Source organism: Gobio gobio (genome assembly GCF_949357685.1).
Source record: "Gobio gobio genome assembly, chromosome: 16".
Lineage (NCBI taxonomy): Eukaryota > Metazoa > Chordata > Actinopteri > Cypriniformes > Gobionidae > Gobio > Gobio gobio.
Genome location: NC_137109.1, coordinates 30,588,103 through 30,613,771, shown reverse-complemented (window position 1 = coordinate 30,613,771; position 25,669 = coordinate 30,588,103). Strand labels below are relative to the sequence as shown.

General features: G+C 36.5%; 1 protein-coding gene across 6 annotated transcripts in view; it reads left to right on the top strand.

Moving 5' to 3' along the window:
* Window positions 1–25,669, top strand: part of dlg3 (discs, large homolog 3) — a 140,435-nt gene that overhangs the window by 101,098 nt on the left and 13,668 nt on the right. For all 6 annotated transcript variants that reach the window (XM_079838592.1, XM_079838594.1, XM_079838595.1 and 3 more), the window contains 3 exons: window positions 4,673–4,829; window positions 5,425–5,527; window positions 15,089–15,203. In XM_079838592.1, coding sequence (XP_079694718.1) covers window positions 4,673–4,829; window positions 5,425–5,527; window positions 15,089–15,203 — 375 coding nt within the window. The remainder of the gene's footprint in view (window positions 1–4,672; window positions 4,830–5,424; window positions 5,528–15,088; window positions 15,204–25,669) is intronic.

The window sequence follows — 25,669 nt, the reverse complement described above, 5'->3', positions numbered from 1 at the left end:
CATGTTTTGGTCTTAATACAAATGATTAAACCTGTCTTTGAAATCTTTCATTAAACTAAAGTAACTTCCTCTGAAACAACTTTCCTTGTCCGTTGACATCACTTAGGCCACTGCATAATTTCAGCCAATGCAATAGCTACTTAGCCATTGTTTTACATTCAGGTACAATTTATAATCGATAAAAAAAATCTAAATTGAGGATGTTTTATTGTGGTGGACAGCAGTTCATGTGGCTGGGTAAGAGTTAAGTCTTACGCTGTCCCAGCAGGGGTGATGTGTGACAGGCGATGTGGTGCTGTTTCCCATCACTCCCCTTTCACTTAGAGAAAGTGCACATATACTGTACACATACAGAACTTCACAGCCTGTCTGGAGCAAGAGACAGAGTCCTGGAAAAAATGTTCTTCATATCCCTGCCGGATAGTTATAGCGGCAGGCGCCATGTTCACAGTTAACATCTCGTCTTCCTTGCCAATGGTAAAGGCCAATGTAGAGAGACGAGGTCGGACAAGCATCACCCTCATGAACAGGTAAAGTAGGTGCAGGTTTGAGTGAGTGAGTGAGTGAGTGACTGCTTGCATCCGATAACTGCTTCATCTTGCTTTGAATTGTACAGCTCTGCAATAGCAACAGATTTGCTGTTAATTTCTTTAATTTGCTTTGGTACTATTTTAATAAAAGGTGAATTTTAAATAAATTCCTTGTACATATCTCCCAGTGGATCTTGAAAAAATCAGCATATTCACATGATTTAGTACAAAACTAAATTTTCTCTAGACCTACAGTAATGAGTGTTTGACCTACGCTAGGCATTTAATTAACAAAATCATTTTCATTTGCTTCTGTTTTCATTCATTTTAATACTTTTGATTATCATTTAATCAAACTGATCTTAATGTTTAATTAACAAAGCATCAGGGTTGTGGGCCATTCAGAAATTAATTTAATTTAATTTGAGGTAGCAAACACGATGTGAAATTGCACTTTGAACTTAAATTAAAATTTAAATAGAATTAAAAGGAATTAAAACTAAATTAATTGATGAGACTATTTTATGATGTTTGTGAAGACAAACTTTGAATGTTGGCTTGAGAAAGTTTGTTCGAAAAAAAGCTTAAAGGTTTGAGTGTTTATGGCTTGATGGTAATACCAGTTTGGCAGAACAGTTAATTTCCCAAAACCCATTATCTATGTTGAATGTCTTTTAATTGCAATTCAATTCAACTCCTTGAACTCTTAATCATGCACAACCCTTTCTGGTATATCTATATGGTTTTAACAGGTTAATCAACCACAGTTGTTTAGCATAGCATGAGCGTGTGTGAGCTTTTGCAATTTGTCAACTTAGAGCAGGATAGATTGCAAAAGAGAGGAACTAATAAATAATGTTGTGTACAAGAGAGCCAGAAAACAGGGAACTGGTGTCCAGGTGATGGTTTTAATATGTGTCATGTAATAAACAGAGGTTAAAAAGGGGATTAAAAAACTGTTTTGCAAAACCACTTGCATTAAATGTATGGTAATAAGGTTCTCAATAAACTGATTCACACTCCAGTACACCAGTAGATCACACAAAGTTCACCACAGTCAGTTTGTGTAAGTATGTATCATCATATTTCATATATGGACCAAACACTTACTAAAAGCACAACTTGCCCGGTCACATATAAGTGATGTTTTCAGTGTCATGGCTGTCGAAAGCTAGCCAAGTTCTGTGGTAGTGAGTACTGAGAAACATGCGTACTGCCCTGCTGAAAGCAAGGACGTGTTACTATAAATGTGTGTTGCATTTTTGGTTGGGAACTATGGTGTGTTATTCTGCAGTACATTCAGAAAGGGTTTTTGACGGCCCCTGAATGTAGTTCGAGTCTCGCTGGTGTGCCAGCTCTGGGATGCTTCTCTGCCTGCAGATGAATCACGGCTGCTAAAACAGTACTGCAGTCCTGCACAAGGCAGGAATGAGCTCAATGTGTGAATGTGTTTGGTGTGGGAAAGTTAGTTATTGGTGTGTATGTGTTAGCGCTCATTTCTGGAACAAATCTGGAACACTTGTTGTTTAGCTTTGGATGAAATTTTGCCAGTCTCCTCTAGTCGTGACTAGAGCGTTGTGTTTTCTCATGGATCTGTTCTCCTCGATTTCCTCTCTCTGTAAATGACAGGAGGAAAATGAAATATAATAATTTAACTTCTGGCGAGACTGAAACATTATAATTGTTCCTTTACCCCATGAATTAATATTGTTTTTTGATGCTCATAATGTCTTAATGTGTTTTTTCCACTAAGCCTGTAAAAATACATTTGCATTGTTAATCCTTTTGATCTTTTTTTTATGATTATTATTACAAAAATCTAACCTTTCTTTGAAGTAAAATATCTTTAAGGAAGAAATGTTTTCTCCAAAACACGTTGGCCAGAATTTTTGGCACCCTTTTATTAAATACATTTTTTTTAACAAATACTTCTCATTTTCTATATGGTTCAGGTCAGGGTATGGCCATACAGAAGCTTCAATTTGTGTTCAGTGACCCATTTTTGTGTTGATTTTGATGTTTGCTTTGGATCATTGTCCTGATGGAAGATCCAACCAAGGTCCATTATTATTTCTTGTAGAGGCCATCAGGTTTAGATTTTTTATCTGTTGGTATTTGCTAGAATCCATGATACCATGTATCTGAACAAGATGTCCAGGACCTCCAGCAAAAAAATAGGCCCACGACATTAAAGATCCAGCGGTATATTTAACTGTGTTCATGGGGTACTTTTAATCCCTGTTTGCACCAAACACATCTGGTGGGTTTGCTTCTAAAAAGCTCCTTTTTTAGTTTCATCTGACCACAGATCCAGGTCCCATTTGAAGTTCCATGTCTTGTCTGACAACTGAATATACTGGAGTTTGTTTTTGGATGAGCAAGAGGATTTTTCTTGAAAGCATCCCAAAAAACATGTGGTGATTTATAGGGGTTGTTAGATTTTTTTTTTAAAGGCTTTCTGACCCCAAGACTCAACTAATCTCATCTGTTATCCTTGGAGAGTGTTTGTCCACTCAAACTCTCCTCCTCACTGTGCATTAGGACAATATAGACACATCCACTTCCAGGCAGATTCATAACATCTTTATTTTAGTTATTAATTATTGCCCTGATGGTGGAAATGGGAATTGTCAATGCTTTAGCTATTTTTTTTACTGCCACTTTGTATTTTGTGAAGCTCAACAAACTTTTGCTGCACATCAGGGGCTGTATTCACAAAACATCTTAAGGCTAAAGGTGGCTCCTAACTAGCCTATTTAGGAGAAACTCTTAAAAATAATGGGCGTGTCAGTCCTAATTTTAGGATTCCTAAATCTTTGCTCTAAGAGTATTTCATTTTCATTTAGCGCTAAAACCAGCTCCTAAATCTGCGAAACGTTAGGAGTAGTCAAGAGGACTCCTAAGTCGCTAAGACCAAATCACAAACAATCCTAATGGATGTTGCAGACCTTTCTCCACTGTCCTATTATAACAAAAATGGCAAAAATAATCAATATTAATTATTATAATAATGTCTGATTACCTGTGGCAGTTGTTTCACGAGTTTACACTTACAAATGATAAAATAAGCGTATTTGCCGTGTTGTCCGAGAGGATCGAGGGCTCTGGGCTGGGAATTTAGCCCAAACCCCTATATTCTCCCTTATATCTCCGTCTGGGCCAAGAGTGAGGAGTCCATTTGGTGGAGGGATGCAGAAAACTGTCAAGGTAACTAGGTGATTCGGCTGTGTTTACTGTATATATGTCTCCTCTCAAGCTGATTAACTTAGTGCAGAGTTCCATATATAAAACATAATTAGTCGCTTGAATTCTGCTGATAATTAGCTGAACATATACTTGTTTAATTAGTGACACTTAGCCTACTGTTTAGAATCTTTATTCGAATATAGCAACATGATACGTTCTACAATATTTATATCACTGACAGAGACTCCTCCCCCATCAGCCAATCATTGTGTGTATAGCTATTTTTTTTTACAGCCTATGGTGCATAGTGTAAGCGTGATGACATCATCCAGAGCAACGAGGTCAACCCCGCCCTTACTCTTAGCTTAAGACTTCACTCTATTCCTTAGTAAAAGTTGGTCTCAGCAGCGTTGGGATGTTTTAAGATAAAATAACTTTTACTGCTATTTAGGAGAACTGTTAGTGCTAAGATAAAATGTTTTGTGAATACAGCCACAGAACTATATTCTTTGGTTTTACTCATTGTGATGAATGATTAAGGGAATTTGGCCATTGTGTTTCCTCATATTTATACTCCTATGAAACAAAATGTCATAGCTGGACAATGTCATGCTTCTAGTCACCCTGGCGTGCTAAAAAAAAGGTAAATGAATGGGAATATACTTTAGAGATATTTTACCCGTAAAAAATTCTAGGGGTGCCAATAATTGTGGCCAACGTGTTTTGGAGAATTGATTTCATAATGCGACCCCCCCCCCCCACACACACACACACACTTTCAATTATTTTACTTCAATGAAAGGTAAGAAAGGTCAATTTTACAGCCATCTTTGATTATATTTACCAGGAGTGGCAATAATTCTGACCATGACTATATCTCTGTCTTCCGTCCCCTCCCTGCTGCTGTGGTGATCCGAGTTTATCCTGATCTGTGACACTGTCGTTCTGCTTGGCAGGGAGCCGCGGAAGATCCTGCTGCACAAGGGTTCCACAGGTTTGGGATTCAACATTGTGGGCGGGGAGGACGGAGAGGGGATCTTCGTGTCTTTCATCTTGGCAGGAGGGCCAGCTGACCTGAGCGGAGAGCTGAGGAGAGGAGACCGCATCCTGTCGGTCAGTAACTGTCTGTGACACTCAACAGCATAATAAATATATATACCACCATTCAAATGTTTGGGGTCAATAATAATATTTTATATTTTTTCTTTTTAAAGAAGTCATATGCTCACCAAGCATTTATTTGATTAAAAAAATACAGTGAAAACAATATTGTGAAATATTACAATTTAAAATAACCTTTTATTTATTTGTCACATGATCCTTCACATGAAATAATATTCTAATATGCTGCTAAAGAAACATTTCTTATTATTATCAATGTTGAAAACTGTTGTGCTGCTTAATATTTTTTCAGGATTATTTGATACATGGAAAGTTTAACAGCAACGTTTGTTAGAAACCTTGTGTAACATTATACATTTCTTTACTCTTACTCTCGATCAATATAATGCATCCTTGCTGAATAAAAATATACACTTTTGAACGGTAGTGTATATTAAATTAAATGAAAGAGGAATTCATTTTTTTCATGATTTCTCCTCTTAAAATTGTTATGAAGTCTTAGAGCTGACATTGCATCATGTGATTTGCATTAGTGTGTGGCGTGTGGGGGTTGTTGCTTTATTCTGTTACCATGGTTTTGTCCCAGGTGAATGGTGTAAACCTGCGCAATGCTACCCATGAGCAGGCTGCTGCTGCACTGAAGAGGGCCGGACAGACGGTGACCATCATTGCCCAGTACAGACCAGAAGGTAGAGTGGCTCTTTCATTGCGTATTCGTGATGTTTGTCACTGCAAAAGAAATTGTGCTCCCTAGGAGAATGAATGTGAGTAGATTTTTTGTAGGACAGCATTTCTATGAAAAGATCACCATTATGTGGGATTATTGCATCAAGACCCCAAACTGCTCTCGCTTTCTTCACACACCCATGTGTTGTGCCTGTTGTGTCTTGCCTGTTTCTGTAATCACTCCATCACAGTGCCTGCCATAGAGTACTACTGTAGCCTATATCCCCTTAAAAAGGTGAACTTGGCCTCACCTAGTTTCACGAGAAAGAATCCTTATTTGCAAATGAGGACATTCAGTGACTGATCGTTGTTTAGCTTTTGTAGAATTAAGTGGGGCAGACACTCATTTTTAAGTGAAGCCTTCAATAATAAAGCTGTAGGCTATTCAAAACAATGCATGGAGAAGCAGCCCGACTGCAACTGTAGTTTCACTGAATTGATTTGAATGAATCGTTTGTTTGAGTTGGATCTTTTTAAAGAATCACTTGAACCGGTTCACAATACCAGTTTCAACAATTAATTGCAGCAAATAATAGTTAGGTACTAAATTACTTTTATGAGATGAATTCTGGTTTCAACATACTGAACTGGAAAAAAAAACTGAAATTACAACAAACTTGTTTATTAGCTGAACTAATCTTGATCAGAAATGTGCCACACTGTGTGTCAGGGACCATGCGATGGCATTGATTTTTTATTAAACAATTATTCATGTACAAACATGGCAATTTCAGTACATCTTTGCATTCGAATATACACAACAGGTGAAATACAAATACAGCAGGAAAAAACATAATAGTAATATAATAATGAAAAACAATCAAACAAACAAAAACATTAAAGGGGCTAGGGTTTAAAAAAAATCATTTTCTTCTATAATGGAAAAAAAAGATTGATTGCATTTTTTTCATCACTTTGAGGGCTTTTGTATAAAAAATAAACGCATTATGAAATGTACAAAACATTGATTTCACCTTCAAGTACTTAGATTTGTGTATATACAATTTTCCCAGCATATGGATGCTGTTAACCAGGAAGTTATCTTTGTTATTGTTCATTACAAGTCCATAGATAATCTATCCTTTACAGTGAAGTCTCCAAGGTGAGGTACCTTTGGGAAAAGCAGTCATAAAAATCAGACCATAAAGCCTCCACATAGTGTATATACAATGAAAAAATAGAAGATCCGTGCCATGGTTTCAAAATCATCACAAAATATACATTTATTAGAGTCCAATCCAAATCTAAGTCGTAAGTATTCACTGGATGGATAACATTTACATTATTTTTAAAGTGAATTTCTTTCATTTTGGGAGGTAAAGGGAATTTAAAATAGGCCTATTTAGTTCCAAGTATGTGAATGGTACCTTTTGAGAAATTATGTGAAATTTAGTTTTTATAAGCTATATAGTATAAGAACTATTATTAAATCTATTTCTAATAATTTTGTTTGAAAGTTGACTTCCTTTAAAATATCATCCTTCAATTGAAAGTGGTGGGAAATGGGTTATGGGGATAGAATGAGAGATATAGCCTAGAATAAGAGATAATTTCTTTAATTAGACAAATAACAGAGTTAGGGATGGCTTGAGTAATAGATTCGAATTTGGCCCGCTTGCAAATTAAATTATATTTAACACAGAAATTACCACTATTAGCTAGCCTACTATCAATTAAATGTGACACTGACCAAATACCTTTCTCCACCCAGTCCTTGTCATACAGTGATTTGCTCCTAACTCTATTGTTCCATCGTGGTGTGAAGTTATGACTATATAACATCTTCCAGTATAACGTGACTTGTTGGTGAAACTGGGATAGGCGTTAAATAATCCGGTTCTTTGAAGCGAACTGTTCAAAAGAACCGATTCGCAGAAATGAGTCCGAATTCCCAACAAAAGTGAATGAAAGCTCTGGGAAGAAACTGTGCCAGAAGTGGGAGGGATCAACCTGAGAGGAAAAAGGGGGGAAAGAACTAAATGGACTAAAACCACAGAGTGGAAGAAGCGCTTGACTTTACAGATTGAAAGCTTATTTCTGGCGCAAGGTTAGCTTTCATCTGCTGGATCACTATGAAAGTCTCTCTGACGAAAGATATGGAATAAGCGCGCGCTGGTCGCGTGAGTGGGGCGGATTGAAATCCCGCGTCTCGAGCGCGAATGAGACTCATTTTTAAAGAAGAAGGTGCCGCTGTAGGAATGGGAGGAGCAAAGCAGGACAGACCGAAACATTTTCATTAAACTCTTTACTATTTATTTACCTTTCGTGTCGATTTGAAACGAAAGGAAACGGTATTTTCCTCTCACGCCGCGGTGCGGCATTCACTAGTTTGTTATCTATTGTTTTCTCTTAACTTAACGTTAAGTTACCTAAAATGTTTTCGAGTGAGTTGGACAACGAGAGGTTGAGCTGAACACAGCACTTTAGCCGCCCCGGGTAAGATTACTTCAACTAATATTCATAAAGCATTTACAGGAAAGATCTGTGTAAAGTAAGTGACTTGAAAACCATCAATGGGATGTACATCTACGGTACATTGTCTATTTAATTGCTTTATATTCTTTAGTACGCTGTGGTGAGAAGGAAAGCGACGCTGTTCACAATAGATTATATCAGCAGTTGCATGTTAAACCAAGTGTAGTGCGTTGAAAGATTAATGAAAGTCATGAAAACCATTTAAGTTAAACAATTTATTAAGCTGCTCAGCCGTTGGGTTGACGTCACGAATATTGTTTCTAGCCTAGACTGTTTGTGTTGCTGCGCGACACAGGTAAACTGTTTGCTCGAGGATTTCGTGAGAAATATTGAAGCCATAAACACGACAAAACAAAGTAGCAAGATATTTAGTGCTTCATATGGGATATTATCATATTCAAAATGGTGTTTTCATTCTGTATGAAGAGTAGGGTAACGTTAGTTCACCTTTGAACTGAACTTCAGTTCTGTCAAAATTATCCGGGATATTTTGCACTTTGAGGCCTGACGCTTCACCGTCATGTTTGTTTAATGCTTTATGGAGCTTCCTGCAGAGCTCAGGACAGGTGCAGGGAAGGGCTTATTCAGGAAGTCAGATTGTTTGCCTAAAACAATCTTAAACATGTCATTTAAAATAATACCTTGTTAAATGTTTTTTTTATATATTAAATGTGTTGCTGCTTCTGCTTATGATTTGACGAATGTCAAATAATTTCCCTAGACCAAGAATATCATGTCAAAGTCAAAGGTGGTGTTAACTAGCTGTAAACACTAAATGGAAGACGTGGACACATTTGACTGGCACAGAGTATAGGAAATCAATAGTCCTTGACAAGATTTGAAGTGCACTAACAGTCATTGTAACTTGTAAACTTGTAACTTGTAACTTGAAAATGAATTTTTTTTTCAATGCATAGTTCATTCTCTGGTGTCTATGTGAGCAATGACAGGAATGTTGCAGTGTAAGTTATCTGTTTCGGCACGCTCTCCCCCATATTCCTCCTTAGTCAGACGCTCCTGATGTATTTTGGACTGCCTCTCCCTCCCAAGGGCCCTTACGTCTACATAGAAATAGAAGTGACACATTAATTTGTGCCAGAATAGCTCATTGAATTAGGTGGGATTGGGAACCAGCACTATGAAAGACATTATTGCTTGTTTCTTGTGTGTGTGTGTGTGTGTGTGTGTGTGTGTGTGTGTGTGTGTGTGTGTGTGTGTGTGTGTGTGTGTGTGTGTGTGTGTATGTGTATGTAAGAAAGAGACGGTCTATTTGTAGACTGGCTTCTGTTAAAATTTGAACTCCTCATGTCATACATTAACTTGGGGCAGTGATTTGAACTTGAACTGTGAAGTGTTTGTGTCCAGCATGGAGAAACGTTCACAACACATTCTTTTATTTGTCCTTGCATTCCGCATTTACACTTGAATGACATGTTATATATTTTAAAGTCTATATTAAAAGGAATGTCTATAAAAGGAATTTCGGCCTGGGATTGCGCGTAATTTGACTCATTCTTTCAGATTTTGTGCTCACACCCAAAGTGTGTGCATATAAAGCCCCCACTCGGTACTAAATTGAGTTCTTTTTCGCTGCTCTTAAACAGTCAAATACACACAAAATAATGTAAAAATGCCAGTCTTGGTGAGTGTTTATGTAAACACAGTTATGTTTTAAGTGAACGTAAACAGTTGAGAAAGAAAACACATTTGTAACAGTATAATACATCCGTGCATCAGGTATTAAAGGGACAGCAGCCTGATATACCTTGCTGCCAAATTATGAGAGAATATAAAAAATATCTATATGGTAGTTTTTCCCCATGGTATCGATGTGAAAAGGCTGAGTGGCTAGTAACTTTGGAAAACCACTAGCCATAGTGGCTGGTGAGCAAAAAAGTTAATGTCGAGCCCTGTATCTGATTTATCTCATATAGGAAGCGTTTGGTTAAGTTGATTAACATGGTAGTAAAGCCCTTCAGTGTACTTTAGTGATCATCTTTAGCTTCAGCGCATACTTGTGTAACATTATAATGAGAACAATATTGTAAAATGTTGTGAATTCTTTGGGTTTAGTTGCTGTTTCAGCATCCACAACAGGAGTTAAACATTCTGAAAAGCACATAACTTAGTGCATTTGTGTCTTTTTTTTTGTGCAGAAATAAGTTGTAATATTATGTTTATGTTGCATAGTATCTGATTAATCATATAAGTTGTGTTTTGTTGAGTTAACCCGCTGGCAAAGCGCTTCACTTTACTCTTCAGCTTTGGCACACACCGTTTAAACAATGCTGTTATTCGAAACAGTAAAATTCATTTTAGATGTTTCTTTTTAAATAAAAACATTGATGCATTAGCCTATTAGTAATAACTAGGCTAGCACATTTCTCGTATTATTTTCATCAACAATATGCTTTAATGAAAATCATTTAATTATTGTTTGTTCATGGGCTATTCCATTTTATTTATTCATGACACATGCATTTTGAATCTTTATACAGAAGTGATGTTGTCCAATGACATGTTTGCATTATTTAGGCTTTTTTTTTGTAGGGCAGTAGTAGATTTTTTTTTTTCCATAAGATTTTGGTCATATTGACCAATATATATCTCAAGACAAGATTTCCATATCGGTGCATCCCTATGGAAGAAACTAATTTGTAATATACATAGCTTATAATACACAACAAGTTAAGCATCACTGCTTTTGAATGGAGAGGTGTGATGTTATTTTTCTAAGTGATTAGACTTGCAATATTTGCCTGTCAGACGGTAAAACTTAGACTTCGATTAAAACAAACCCTGGTGTTATTGCTCTGTTAGTGTGGTTCATTTGAATAAGTGTGAACGCCACCATCCAAACCCTGGTGCACACCAAACAAGCGAAACGAGACAGATGAAAAGATGGGTCTCTGTCCACTTCTAAACAAACTCGGGTGCAGTTTGAATGAAATATGGACTCAACACCGACCAAAGACGTGTAAATGAACCAAAAACAGGACGTCACAATATGTGAGCCTAAAAAGGACAGAATGCTCGAAATACCAGTTTTTTTTCTTGTCATAGATGCATGACGCTGCATTTGTGATGCTTCAGAACTGTGTCTCCTCGCAGCAGATCTTTGTTTGTGCGTGTGACCCTGTTTTGACTCCATTACACACTTTATAAGCTCTTCATTAGTTTGCAGCTGGTCAAAATACCATCATATGTAGGCTACGCACATACAACAAGCGTATTTAGCCCAGCATACAGCATTGTTTTGGATGTTCTGTAAGTTCCGTCATGAAATGTACGTAATAAAAGCCGACCAATTGGGTTGTGAACATATCCCTAAGGCCTAAAGTTTGGTGTTAAAATGTCTCTGTGAATGCTAAGTGGACTAGGACTAAAGTGTAAATTTTTTTTTTTTTTTTTTTTTGTCCGGACCAAATGAACCAAGTGAACCAAACTATAAATGTGAACACAATCTTAAATTGAAGGACGGACCCAAACCATAGAATATCATGGGGATGGGCTCATTTGACTTGCTAAGCAAAGATCCAGAACACCCTAGCAACTGCATATCAATGCACTTAATGAACACACAATGAGCATCTTCGCAACTGCATAGTGTTTGAAATTTAGCTGTTATAGTTCCATGTAGAAACAAAACAAAAAAACATTGAAGAATAATACCTTGGTTAAAAAAAAAGATCAGGACACCAAAATAAGGAAAAAATTATAAAAAAGGCACTCAGTCTCCAGTTCTGTGAAACATTTACTTTATTTGCACTCTATTTTTGTATTTGTACTTCATTTGCACTGACTTTTGTAATGTTTTTGGCCTGATAAAATAAATGTTTCAGGTAGTTGGAGACAGTTTTTTTTCTTTCTTTTTTCTAATTTAAAAAAAAGGATGTATTTTTTTAGGGATTTACAGTATATTTGTGCCAAGTTGACTACTGAGCTGGCTGATATTATATTTTTATCAATGAGTATTATGAGTATTGGTTGAAATGGATATTTAGTGCATGTGTTTCCATATTTTTACATTTAGATTACCTTTGCATCTAACACTTATTTAAAGTTATATATAATATATATATATATATATATATATATATATATATATATATATATATATATATATATATATATATATATATATATATAAACGACTAATTAGATAACACTATTAAATCTAATCTTGTACGAATTAGAAAATGAATATGCATTTTTTTTGTAGATAGTACATTTATAATAAAGACTATTTTCATGAGATGGGACTCATGAGATTAATGAGATTAAATCAAAAGATGGAGTAAATACATTCTTTATGTGGCACTAAGCTGCATGCCTGTTGAGAGTGCTGTGCTAATCATAACCTAGCCCCTATACATGCTTTCAAGTTGAAAGCACATGGCTGCAATATTATATAACTGCTTTGACAAAGAGCCAGGCTGCAGCCAATCCCCACTGCCCAAAAATAAAAGCCCTGCACATAATGAAGGCAAGTGGGGCCATGTGAGTGTGAGGCAGAGCTGCCCCAGATTCTCCCCAGGTCTTATGTTGACGGGTCACACTTAACGAAGACCTTGCGTTTTAGCATTAGCCTTTGTATGTTGGGAACTGTGTGTCTGACAGGCTGAGAGAACCCAGCTGTCTGTGTCGTCTATCACAGGTGTATTGTATTACCCATAGACTTTCTGACCAGTGGGGTGAATTACTCTCTGTTTATTCTGTATAAGATGAGTGCAGTGGATTTTGAAGCTTCTGATGTCTGTAATTAGCATACTAACCTTTATATTGCAGACTTTATCACAAGGCTCTTTACCTTTTAGCTTCTCCTTTTTTCACTATAATTGTTTTTTCAACAAGTTTTTCTAGCTGTTTCCTCCCACCTCTCCATTGAGGTGTTCCCCTGGTTACAGGCAGGTGGTGTCAGGTTACTTTACCTTGCCCTGTCATTCCAGCATGTTGTTAACCCCTTTGTGACAGACAGGGCGTTTACAGAAGAGCTCCCTGCAGGCGTGGTTTGTGCTAACATTGAAGTCAAAGTTTCGGCTTTGCATTGAACTTTAGACTTGGAGTTAATACCGTTATGAGTTTTCAAGTTCTCATGTTCTCATAAAATTGAAATTCCTGCCTCAGGTTCTGTTTTTTTGGAAGCTCAGATTTGGAAGGTTGTCTTTTGATCCTCGGATTAGGGCTGTAATCTCCCAGTCGATTAGTCGATTATTGGTCGATACGTTCTGGCTCGACCAAAATTTTGATTGGTCGATTTTTTTTCAGCGTTCATTTAATTAGTTTTTGCCGCGTTCATTTAATCAGTTTTGCTGCGCCGCGTTCATTTAATCAGGTGGAAAGCACTAATTGCTAATGGGGGTGTTTTCAGAGCACCCCTGTTTCACTGGTATCAGTCTGCCTTCAGAACACCCCCATTGTTTTCACTTCTTTTGGATTAGCCCAACCAACTGGCGAAGAGAAGTCTCTCGCCCGTCCTTTGTTTTTCATTCCCCGCTGGCTCAAACGCACACCCATAGCGGTAAACTTGAGGAACGCCCATCAACATACAGCGTCACAACACCACGCTTCAGTCGTGCCGCAAAAGTGGATCTGTACTGTCCGTTTTGCAGCGTTCATTTCATCAGTTTTGCCGCGTTCATTTCATCAGTTTTGCCGCGCCGCGTTCATTTCATCAGGTGGAAAGCACTAATTGCTAATGGGGGTGTTTTCAGAGCACCCCTGTTTCACAGGTAACAGTCTGTCTTCAAAACACCCCCATTGTTTTCACTTTTGGATTAGCCCAACCCACTGGAGAAGAGAGACAGATTGAAGAAGGCTAGTTTTCTGTAACTTATATTATTTATTTAATTGTGAGAGCGTTTTTTCTGCTCTTGATCTGGCTTGTTTAATAAATATTCATTTTTTTATTAAAGTGGACGTGCCTTTTGTGTTTAAGAGTAAAAACTTTAAGTTAATAGTCTATTCGTGTCTCAGCCGCGAAGCTGAGCTCAGCTCCTGTTCGAGCTGCACAGTGCGGCTGAAATTGTACTGTCTGTCAGTTATTATAATACATATGACAAAAACAATTGTCTAAATTATGTTGCATATTCCTCAAAAGTTATTGTGATGATATCTAGCTGACAATAGTACTATATTTTGGGAAATCATAGGCTATGATATTGCGCAGGTGCACGTGATGCACCGCTGTCAGAGCTGACACAGACTCGTGTGTCAGACTCATTTCAGTGCAAAATAATCAGCTCAAAAACTATTTAATATACTGCAAATAGCCTACTAGTTTTTTATGTTTATTTATAATTAATTTATGCAGACAACAAGGCTACCAAGTACTGCGCACAGTGCGCAGCTAATTAATTTAACGTTTTTTTCCCTAACGTCATTTTTAGTCGATTTTTAGTCGAAAATTTCAGGACTTCAGTCGACCAAGATTTTCTTTGGTTGATTACAGCCCTACCTCGGATACAAGGTTACGGAGCAGGTTGAAAATCATGAAGTCTTTGTTATGGATGATCTATATTAGACTTCCAAGGTAAATCCCAGTGCTAAGAAAACAATAGTCTTTCCTCGGCTATGTTATCCTTGTTTGCCCATGCATTTCGCTGTTTGCATGTCCGTGTGATCCGGTTGCTAAGCTTGTGAGTTGCCCGACCACACTGCAGCAGAGGTGTGCACGTTTAATTAAAAGGCCACTATACAATCAGCCATCATGCTTCAGTGCTGCTTCAGAAACGAAAGCCTTGTTCACTATGAAAAATGATTACAGTCCGACGTTTGTTGGAGGCTTTCATTCCGTTATACTGAATAGTGCATGTTCTACTTAATTAATATGCATAATTAATTATCTGGCAGGAGATATTAGCTTATAGCTACACATGATTAATATCCATCTGTTCTCCGGGTCATTAATCAGTTCTCAATAAGCTGCTGAGCTTTCCTTCTCTGCCCTGCTCTACAAGCACTTCCACTCATAAAACCTGGAACAAAGCCCTGAATATTACTGTAAATATAGGTGTTGCTGACGGATTGTGTGCCTTATCTCTTTCCAGAATACAGTCGTTTTGAGTCCAAGATCCACGACTTGAGGGAGCAAATGATGAACAGCAGCATGAGCTCTGGCTCCGGCTCCCTCCGCACCAGTGAGAAACGCTCCCTCTACGTCAGGTATCTTCTTCATCCTCAGATTCCTTCATTCAGTTGTACTGATACTTATTATATTTTTTTTCAGTGCTTTTCCAATCAGAGCAACCTTCATTTCGATCAAAGAGCCATAGTAGTCCATTCAAAATGTTTGGTGTAAAATTCTAGTTCAAATAATCAAGGCATGTTTGAATTTGAGTATCAGCTGTCTGGCATTAAATTCCAATAATGCATCATTTATTTCTAAAAAGTGTTAAATGATGTATCTTTGTCATCAACACATGCATTTTGTTTGCAGTGAGACTTAAATCAGTGAACTACATTTTTGTAGTGCAAAGACATCTTATAATATTATCAGTAACCGTCGGAAATATTTGTATTGATAAAATTACCCTAAAAAGTTTTACCAGTGTTTTCAACATTATTGTACGTATTCCATACTCATTCAGTCAGTTTAAATGAAGACAAGTGCTTGCTCTGCTGTTTTGAGGCATACTGTATTATATTATAAAGAAGTTTAGAGTCCATGGGACTGTAACCAGTGTCCCTGGATATGGCAATGAGAGGAAAATTAATTTAAGAACAACGAAAGATTGTGCAAATGGGTAGAGGGAGAACCAAGAGAATCTACAAAACCGATCCAAGCCGACATCTAGCTCAAGGTGCAACAGTTTAGAGTCCAAGCACATGTAACTGTCTGAATGAAAATATCTCTATGGCAGAAAATGCCAGAAGACTCTTGTTTTGGTGTCTGTGATGCTGTCTCTGGCACTGGGTACCTTGAATCTTTGAATGGCACCATCAAATCAGAGATCTATCAAGTCATTGTGGAGCAGAAAGTTTAGCCCTGGTCAGTGATGCCAGTAACGCGTTACTACTCTAATTTGACCACTTTTTCCAGTAACGAGTAATCTAACGCGTTACTATTTCCAAACCAGTAATCAGATTAAAGTAACTTATCCAAGTCACTGTGAGTTACTTTTTTTTTGTCATTTTCCTTAGTAAAAATATATATTTTTGCTTTCTTGTTTAGTCTCAGCAGGGTTTTTCCTGCATAGAGAATTACGAGGCGGCCGCTCCGTCTGTCGACAAAACTCAAGACAGGCAGTCACTTGTTCAGATTAGGCATGTCGTGATAATTAAATAATCATCAGAAATATATAGTTGTCACATTATCCTTCAGCAATCATTATTAGTATATTATTATTTGCTAGTAGCCTACAAAGTCATCTAAAGCCATTCCATAGCTGAATGTCTTTCCTCCGCTGCTCTGTCATTCTCCGTTCAGCATTCAAACTGCGCGTCGTTCGGTTCCAGTCAGCAGCAGCACGGTAAAGCTCACTCCATATGATATATTCCCGTTATAATACTTGATATGTTGATAAAATAATTTATCTTCCTGGAGTTTATCTTGCGGTTTCTGAAAGATGTTGTGCTCGCTACTCAGGTGACAACACAAGGACTATTAATTAGCCTCACACGCACAATAACCGGAATTAAAAACTGTGAAGAAACAAATAATCAGTGAATGTTTGGACCGATAGGCTACATAGTAGACTAGGATTTGTGGGCTCGACGCTCATCTTCTCTTTATGCCGTGGACTTTTCAATGTGCACTCGCGCTGCACTGCACACACTGATTCCATGTTGCTTTAAGCGCATCATTCTGCACCCGGGATGCGCATAAGCGCTTTGTTGCCGCTCTGTTTTGAAGCGTTTCATATATTTTCATAGTTTTGTGCACTTAAAGATTATTAAAAAATATATTGTTCTCACGGATCGATCATATATTTGTTGTCCCTTTACAGAGCTGCACATTACGTTTACAATAAAATATAAATCTTGTAATTTTATATTATTTGTGTAGGCCCATATAATTATTTACATTCATATATAAATATAAATTAAAAATTAAATATAAATTGTTTTTCATAAATGTATTTAATAAAAACAAAATAATTTGTACCTTTTCATTAACATGTTTAGGGTTTTATGTTTAGTGTTTTATGTTTAGTATAGTGTAACATGTTTTATGTTTAGTGTTGGCAAAAACGGTTGTCATTTTTATGTTGAGGCTGCAGAGGTGTTGTCGGCAACTGATGAATGTAACTAATAAGGTAACTTGTAATCTAACTTAGTTACTTTTAAAATCAAGTAATCTGTAAAGTAACTTAGTTACTTTTAAAATCAAGTAATCTGTAAAGTAACTAAGTTACTTTTTCAAAGTAACTGTGGCAACACTGGCCCTGGTGTTAGCGATTTATTCTTCAGTCACAGGTCGTGGCCTTCTCTAGCTGCCTTTCCACTGTACGCAACAAGTGGAAGACATTCATTTAAAAAAGAGATTCGGACAGGGGCTGCATGGGGTCCCGATCATCTGTGAATACGAAATTTTCATATCCGATTTGAGCTTTGTATTGAATAGACAATATGCTGACCAAATGTGATGAATTTCAATCAAATCACTGTACACAAGGTGAAAATGTATTCATGTATTAATACTTTATCAGAAACACTTGACACTTTTAAAAATGCATGGTTATTGAGGAGTCATAAATTATTTTATTTAATATTTATATTTTATTATTTTTAATGTCTCCATATGTTCCCTCCAAATGTATTGGCGGATGATTTAATCTATATGCATAGCTGTTTATTGTTTGCATTCATTCATTTATTCATTCATTCCACCATGGTAAATGTTTGGAGGATAAAGGCTCTTGCTGTTGCACTCCTTTACTGGAGATGCAAAAAAAATATTGCGGTCAGAAATATAAGTCAGTGTAGGTAAAACACTACCTGTTTCGGGGGACACAACTTTGTGAGCATCACCAGACTTATGAAGCAGTGAGAACAAGCTTCCCAGTGTTGCCGCATAAGATCATAATGAAAGTTCATTATGACAGTCCCTAGGTGGCGAATTCCGACAGTCGTGTCTGAATGTTGTGGGCAGTGGAAAGGCTGCTTATGAGCCTGGGTTTGAATGCAATTGAACATCTGATAAAAGTACTGAAACTAATTGTTGGGTGAAGTCATCCATCAGGACGAGAGAACTGGAGCAATTCGGTTTGGCCCAAACCACTAGTTGAGAAATGCAGGAATCTTATTTAAATATACAAAAAGCATGTTGTTGCAGTATTTTCTTCCAAAGAGTGTCCTTTAAAATATTAGATTGTTTGTTTTATTATTAAAATCCGAATATTTAGTTCCATAATATAGATATGAAATAAAGAATTGGGATTTCAAAATACTTCATGGCAATTTCAACTAGGGGTCGACCGATATGGATTTTTTAGTGCCGATACCGATTTTTTTTTCATCGGCCTTAGCCGATGACCGATACGGGCTGCCGATTTTCTTGAGCTGATATTTGTAGCCGATACTGCTTTTGCTCCCTCAATTTACATCATAAAAATGACACGATGATCATGATGATAACAATTTAAAAAAGGAACATTTATTGAACTAAAAAAAAAACATTTTTAACAAATAGTAAAAACAGGTGAGGTAGAACAAGAAAAAAAAGAGTTCAGTGGTGAAAATAAATTCTGAAAATAAATATTTAAGCATAAATAAAATAATTACACTATTGCACACAGTATCAACAAGCAAGCAGCATAATAAAGTGCACACTGACTGTACTGTACTTAATTTTAATACTATTTACAACCTAGTCATTTAATGGTTACACTCTAAAAAATGCTAGGTTAAAAATAACCCAAGTTGTGTTGAATATGGACTAACCCAGCAATTGGGTTGTTTTGACCCAGTGGTTGGGTTAAATGTTTGCTTAAAACAACCCAATTGATGGGTTAGTCCATTTTCAACCCAACTTGGGTTATTTTTAACCCAGCAATTTTTAGAGTGTAGGTGCACTTAATTTAATGTCTTGTAGAGCAACACCAGCGGTGATTCAGGAAAAAAAATCTCCCAATGCTCCACGTGAAACTTCAGTCTTTCGACCTTTTACCATCGTGTCAATTCTCAATTGATTTTGATTAATATGCGCGAGGGAGGGAGGGAGAGCAAGACAGTTTGAAGATGGTGAGAGCTGCCTGTGGACGCCTGTCTGTAAATAATGCAGGGGAAAAAATATCGGCGAACGCAGCAGCCTTGTATCGGCCGATACATGTAAAAATCGCAAGTATCGGTTTTGCCTCTGTTGCCATCTCTGTTTGAAACCTGCAATTTCAGTTATTTGCGGAGTTATCATCTGTACGCGAGTTGTGCGCCAGCGCGGCTCCTCAGAGTGGATGAATCTATTGTTTTGAGGAGTATGTGCGGCTTTGCTGTCAGACACAGCACCTGTGGATACTGTAAATATAACCTAAATAAGAATTTTCACCGGACAATGTCATCTGAACAAGTAAGCAAGTCTGCCACTTTTGGGAACAAAACATTACAATAAATCGTGCTACCAATGGTGTTTAAATCTAACGATCGCTCATATAACATCAAACCCTGCAAATTATTATTATTGTTATACCTTGTTCTCAAATTGTTAATGTTAACAGCATTAGCATTGCATGACTACGTGTATTTAGTGTCTATTAGCGTTACCTGTAGATTTCAATGACCATAGATTTCCATACAGACTAATATTTTGCTTTTGACTACGAGTGAATCTCCAGTTGTCACTGTCATTTGGGCCTTTCTGGATTACAATCCGCCATCAAAATTATACATTTAATTACTCCAGCTGCTGTGAGAAAAGGCTATAAATGATCCGCTGAAGAACATGCGGTATACATGCTCACGTGCGTTACTACTACTAGACGGACTCCATACCACTCTAATTACAACACATTATTATAAATTTACCGTTGTGAATGGGGCTAAGGTAAGGAGATAGTTTTGAATACTGGCTTGTTGTGTACTTGCTAAAATTGATTTAGGATAATTTTTAACCAGAAAAAGTTACGGACTGCAGCTTTAAAAGAAATTGAATAGTTTTTTTTTAATGAAAAGAGGTGAAAGGGCACTAATGTTTTTGGACGTGTAATTGCATCATGGTCCGCTTTAGTAGCAAGATCTCGTATTAAAAATTATGTGTGGTTTTGATATTTTCAATAGAAATTGTGACAGTCTGATTATGTGTGTATTAGACATGTGCCGGTAAACGGTAATACAATATACCGCAATAATGAACATGCACAATATAGTTATCGTGGGCACTTCAAAATACCGTGAATAATTATTTATTACGAATTATTCCGATTTTTAGAATGAATTTTAAGAATACTTTACCCATCAACCGTTTAAAATGAACAACACGTCAAAGAGGAACGCGCACTGATGTAAATAGACCAAGAGGAACGTGCAATGATATAAATAGACCAAATAAATAAATTCAAAGCGCTTTGGATGGCCATTGGTCTGTTAAAAGCGCTATATAAATGCAGTCCATTTACCATTACCATTTACCATTTACCATTTACCATAGACCGTGCATGAGCCGAGCACATGGCGGAATGAGGAGACGCCCTGAAGTGCACATTCATTCTTTGACAGCAGAGGGCTCTGACGCAACAGCAGAAATGCAGTCGTTTCCCCAGTAATCACATAACCTAATACATAATACTTAAAGACTTAAGGCTATTCATTTTCAAACTTGCATTTTATATTTTAATCTGGACTAAATTACATGCCCTAGATATTGTTTGAATATGTTCTGACTGTTGTTCAATCACACACTTTACAAGGCTCCAGTATTTAACATTAGTTCCTTCATTAACAAGCTGACAATGAAAAATACTTCTAAAGCATGTATTAATCTATGTTAAATGTACATTTCAGCATACCTATTGTTCTTTATAATTCTTTTGCACTTTAATCTGTTAAATATTTATTTACTTTATACATTTTTGTGTATTGCTTTATTGTATTTAAATGTTTGGTTCTTTTGTTATAAGAAAGTGATTTAACCTGTTGTAGTATGACAACACTTTTTTTGCAACTTATTTCAATATCGTGATAATACCGTATACCGTGATAAAAGCTTCAGCAATTAATCGCAACATGAAAATTTGATACCGGCACATGCCTAGTGTGTATTAAATATAGTCTGCCGAATGAATATGTGGCTTACTTCTAATGGTAACTTACACCTTAAGTGAGCTGTGCTTAACGAAGCATTCAGCTGCTGTGTTTTGGAGTCAGCTGACCGGACGTGTTAATGATAAGTGTGAGATCTCAAGGCATTTTCACATTCCTGTTAATGCAGAGATGAGATAATGTGTCAAAATGGTACAGGCATGTCAGTCAACACTGATCCCACCCTGCACTGTTTTATCTTAAAACAGAGTCTTGATGTTGTCCTCGATTTAGCTGTGCAGCAAAGCAAACTATGTGTTTGTGTGTCTCAGTGGGCTTATAATTAGTGTTTCCTAGGAGAGAGGTATGTTGAGAAACAGGAAGGCCTGCTCCACTGGTTTTTCTCCTTTCATTTGGATTTACCTGTCTGACAAGGTAAAGACATTCAGCTTTGAACACAATGCCTGACTGTGTTTCTATACTCAACGTCATCTGCCATCTGGTTTCCCTCTCATGATGATACTGGGATCCTCTATCACAACTGTGGCCTTGAGTGCTTAACAACAGATTGATCCAGGGGGACTGACTGTGAAGGACATAGCAAGCAACAATATGAAAAATAGGGGGACTATTATAAATATTGGCTCATAAATATTAATTATGTGACGTACCATTTGCCCAATAGATATACCTAATTTGGAAAATTAAAAGTTTGGAGGACAAAAAAGTGACATTTGTAGGTTGCTCACCATTGGCATGTAAAAGTTGTTGTTTTAAACATTACATTTTTACCTTAGTTAATATACATTTAATAAAATATGTTACAATTTGTTTAAAAGTTTAGTTTTAAAAAAGGCTTTTTTTTAAAAAGGAGTCCTTTTATTCAACAAGGAATACATTTATTAAAAATGATTGCAAATACACTTATAATGTTACAAAATATTTTTATTTAAAATAAAAGCAGTTCTTTTGTACTTCCTATACTTCTAAGAATCCTGAAAAAATGTGACCCGGGCTGGCAAAAGGAGTCATAACGTGCACAGGATAATTTCAAGCTACTTGCAAAAGTAATTAATCACACAATTTTTTTCATCAAGCCCTTGTCTAGCGATCCCAATGCTCCAAATAGCATTTAAACATCTAAAAGTATCTTTACTTGTACGTTTTCTGAGATGAGTAGCTCCTCGTACACACCAAGACGCCTCAGACCGCGTGAGATCCCGATATACACACATACACAGAATTACAGTATTTCAAAATATTTGTCTTGGCGAGTATTCACGCAAACATTATCTGTTATGTCTTAAATGAACGTTTGGTTAACTGTTGGGGGAAAACGTGTTTTTGATGTGTTAAATTATTTTATATCTGTGCGTTACAGTAGTTCTTAATATATAGGCTGTCTGTCTCATTAATGTTAATCAAACAATTGTGGTATCATGGTTGTATGTGTGTATATATATATATATATATATATATATATATATATATATATATATATATATATATATATATATATATATATATATATATATATATATATATATATATATATATATATATATATATAAGATTTTTTTGTAATAATGTATATATAAGATATTTGGTGTTGACTTGCTGTGTCAAATGTGGTGTTATTACTAGGGATTTTAAGGTAGGGTTTAGGGATGTCATTGATTAATCGATTAATTGTCAATAATACACTTATCATATAATAAACTTATCGACCGTTGATTAAGCAGGGCCATGCACATGCGTGCCGCTGAACCACGAAACGGACACAAGGAAAAAAGCAATATTGTTGTAAAACATAGTGAATTATTTTTGTTTAGTTGCCTGTTTCATCACGTTGCTCCAGGAAGAGCGCGTGCAAAACACGAGTCACGCATTCTAACTCGCACGGAACTTAGTTCAAGTTCACTTGTACATTCGCCTCATTTTGTGCAGATATAATTTGTAATATTATTTTGTATATATCTGATTTAATCTCATATAGGATGCGTGTCTTTGAGTTAAATAACGCGCTAGCAAATAGCTTCAATGTGTTCATTCAGCGCGCACAGCTCAAACAGCAATGCACAATTAATAATAACTATGATTGGGACTGTCATATTACATAACATTAATGAGAACACCACTATTTTAATACATCGTTGTGAATTCATTGGGTTTAGTTGCCATGTTCAGTGCATTGTTTCAGGAAGAGCGCATTCACACATTCTGACCAGCACGCATCTGAGGTGGCATTGGTGACATATTGTATTAGTTGTTATATTTGATTATTAAATAAGCAATTTAATTAAATGATCAGTCACATCAACTCATTTTACAATACTATAGCCCAGCGGTTTTCAATAGGTGAGGCGCGCCTCCCATGGGGGGCGCCAAAGAGCCACAGGGGAGGCGCGACGTGAAGAAAAAATAAAAATAAACCATATACTCGCGTCGCGGTATACTGGGTAAAAGCTACGCGGGATACTCGCGTCGTGGTACAAACGAGTTGACTGATTACTGACAAGTAGTAATGCTGACAGATTAAGCAATGGCTCCTTCTGGCTCAACGTGTGCACAGGTGCTCAAAAAACTGCAATACAATTATTTTTTTAAGGGGTAGGCTATGTTTATTTTTTTCAATCATTTTAAAATTAATTGGAGAATTAACTTGAATGTGCCTAATAGCCTATGTGTTGTAGCCATTAAATAAGCGCATTTAGTTTCATATGTTAAAATATTATATGTTATTTTTTTCCATCTATATGTTGATTATGAAAACTGAACACCATGAGTAAGATAGGATACATCGGGGACATGGAGTGGGTCAGACATGACCACTTCATTAAGTTTCGTTTTGTAGAAAGACTTTCTTTAGTTTAAAGTGAATTTCGTTTTGTATAAATTGTATCTTAATTTTAATAAATGTTTATTCAACAAATTGCCTGGATTTAATAAATAAGAAGCAAATATATCCGCGATCAATTGCATTGCACGCGTGAACTGGAGAGCATCATAAATTCATATCTCATATCTCTTTAATTTTTTATTATAAATTAATCGAAACTCATTTTATGCCTCATAGAATATTTAAGAAAGCTTTACATTTCTTTAAACGAAACTATTCAAAACGAAAAGAAATAGGCTAGCTAACGTTACTCAATGTAATCCATGATGTGCATTTCTCTCTGTAGGCTTGGCTTCTTCAATACGGAGATGGCGATCTTCAACTTAATTTTTGCAGCTGACACAGACAGAAAAGACTAGTGTAGGCCTAATACAAATCAATGCACGAAATCGAACTTTTTTATTTTAAATTTTTATTTTATTCAGCTCGAATGGGGACTTGAAGCAGAGACTAAATGCCGATCACGCGTTTCTGGTTGTCTGTGGAGAGCGAGTTCCCTCAGATCTCCACTAAGGCTATGCAAGTCCTAATCCCCTTCACCTCCACTTACTTGTGTGAGTGTGGGTTTTCCGCACTGACCATGATTAAAAATAAATACAGATCAAGGCTGCTGGTGGAGGACGACTTGCGTTTATTTCTCTCTGCAGTGCAGCCCCGCATCGAACACCTCTGCGCGTCAAAAGCGCGTCCTCATTGTTCCCACTGATATGGGCGGTTATTCAAAGTTCAAAATTAAAATTCAAATGACGTGAATGACACGTGCAAATGACGTGAATGGTGCATTTTGTTTATTGTTTAAATCTGAATGTATGATTATAAATAATTTTAGCCAAAAAACATTGTAGCCTAATGCAAATCTTTTTGAACATGCCTTCAATGCAGTTGACTGTTATGTGTTATGCGCTGTGAACAAAAAGCGTTGTCGTTCATTGATCAGATAGCTGTCCATTGTGCTGATTTTGTTCGAGAAGATGTGCATTAAAATGTGCGCTTAAAGAGATAGTTCACTTTAAAATGAAAATTCTGTCATCATATACTCACCCTCAATTTGTTTCAAGCCTGTATGAATTTCTTTCTTCTGCTAAACACAAAGCAAGATATTTTGAAGAATGTCAGTAACCAAACAGTTAACTGGTCCCATTGACCTCCATAGTATATATATTTTTTCTTACTATGGAAGTCAATGGGACCAGTTAACTGTTTGGTTACTGACATTCTTCAAAATATCTTGCTTTGTGTGCAGCAGAAGAAATTCATACAGGCTTGAAACAAATTGAGGGTGAGTATATGATGACAGAATTTTCATTTTAAAGTGAACTATCCCTTTAAGACCCAGACACAAGTTTCACACTTGTAACATTCACATGTTAAGCATGTTTTGTTGACTTATGGTTAGGCCTACTGATGTTCTGTGATTTTTAAAAGTAGCCTCAAATAGGCCTGCATAAAGTTGGAAGTTATTTGCTGTTGCAAAGATTTATGAATGCACTTCTTAAAAAAAAAAGGAAATAAAATACAATATGAAAAAATATTTACATTTTATTAGTTGTTATTGAAA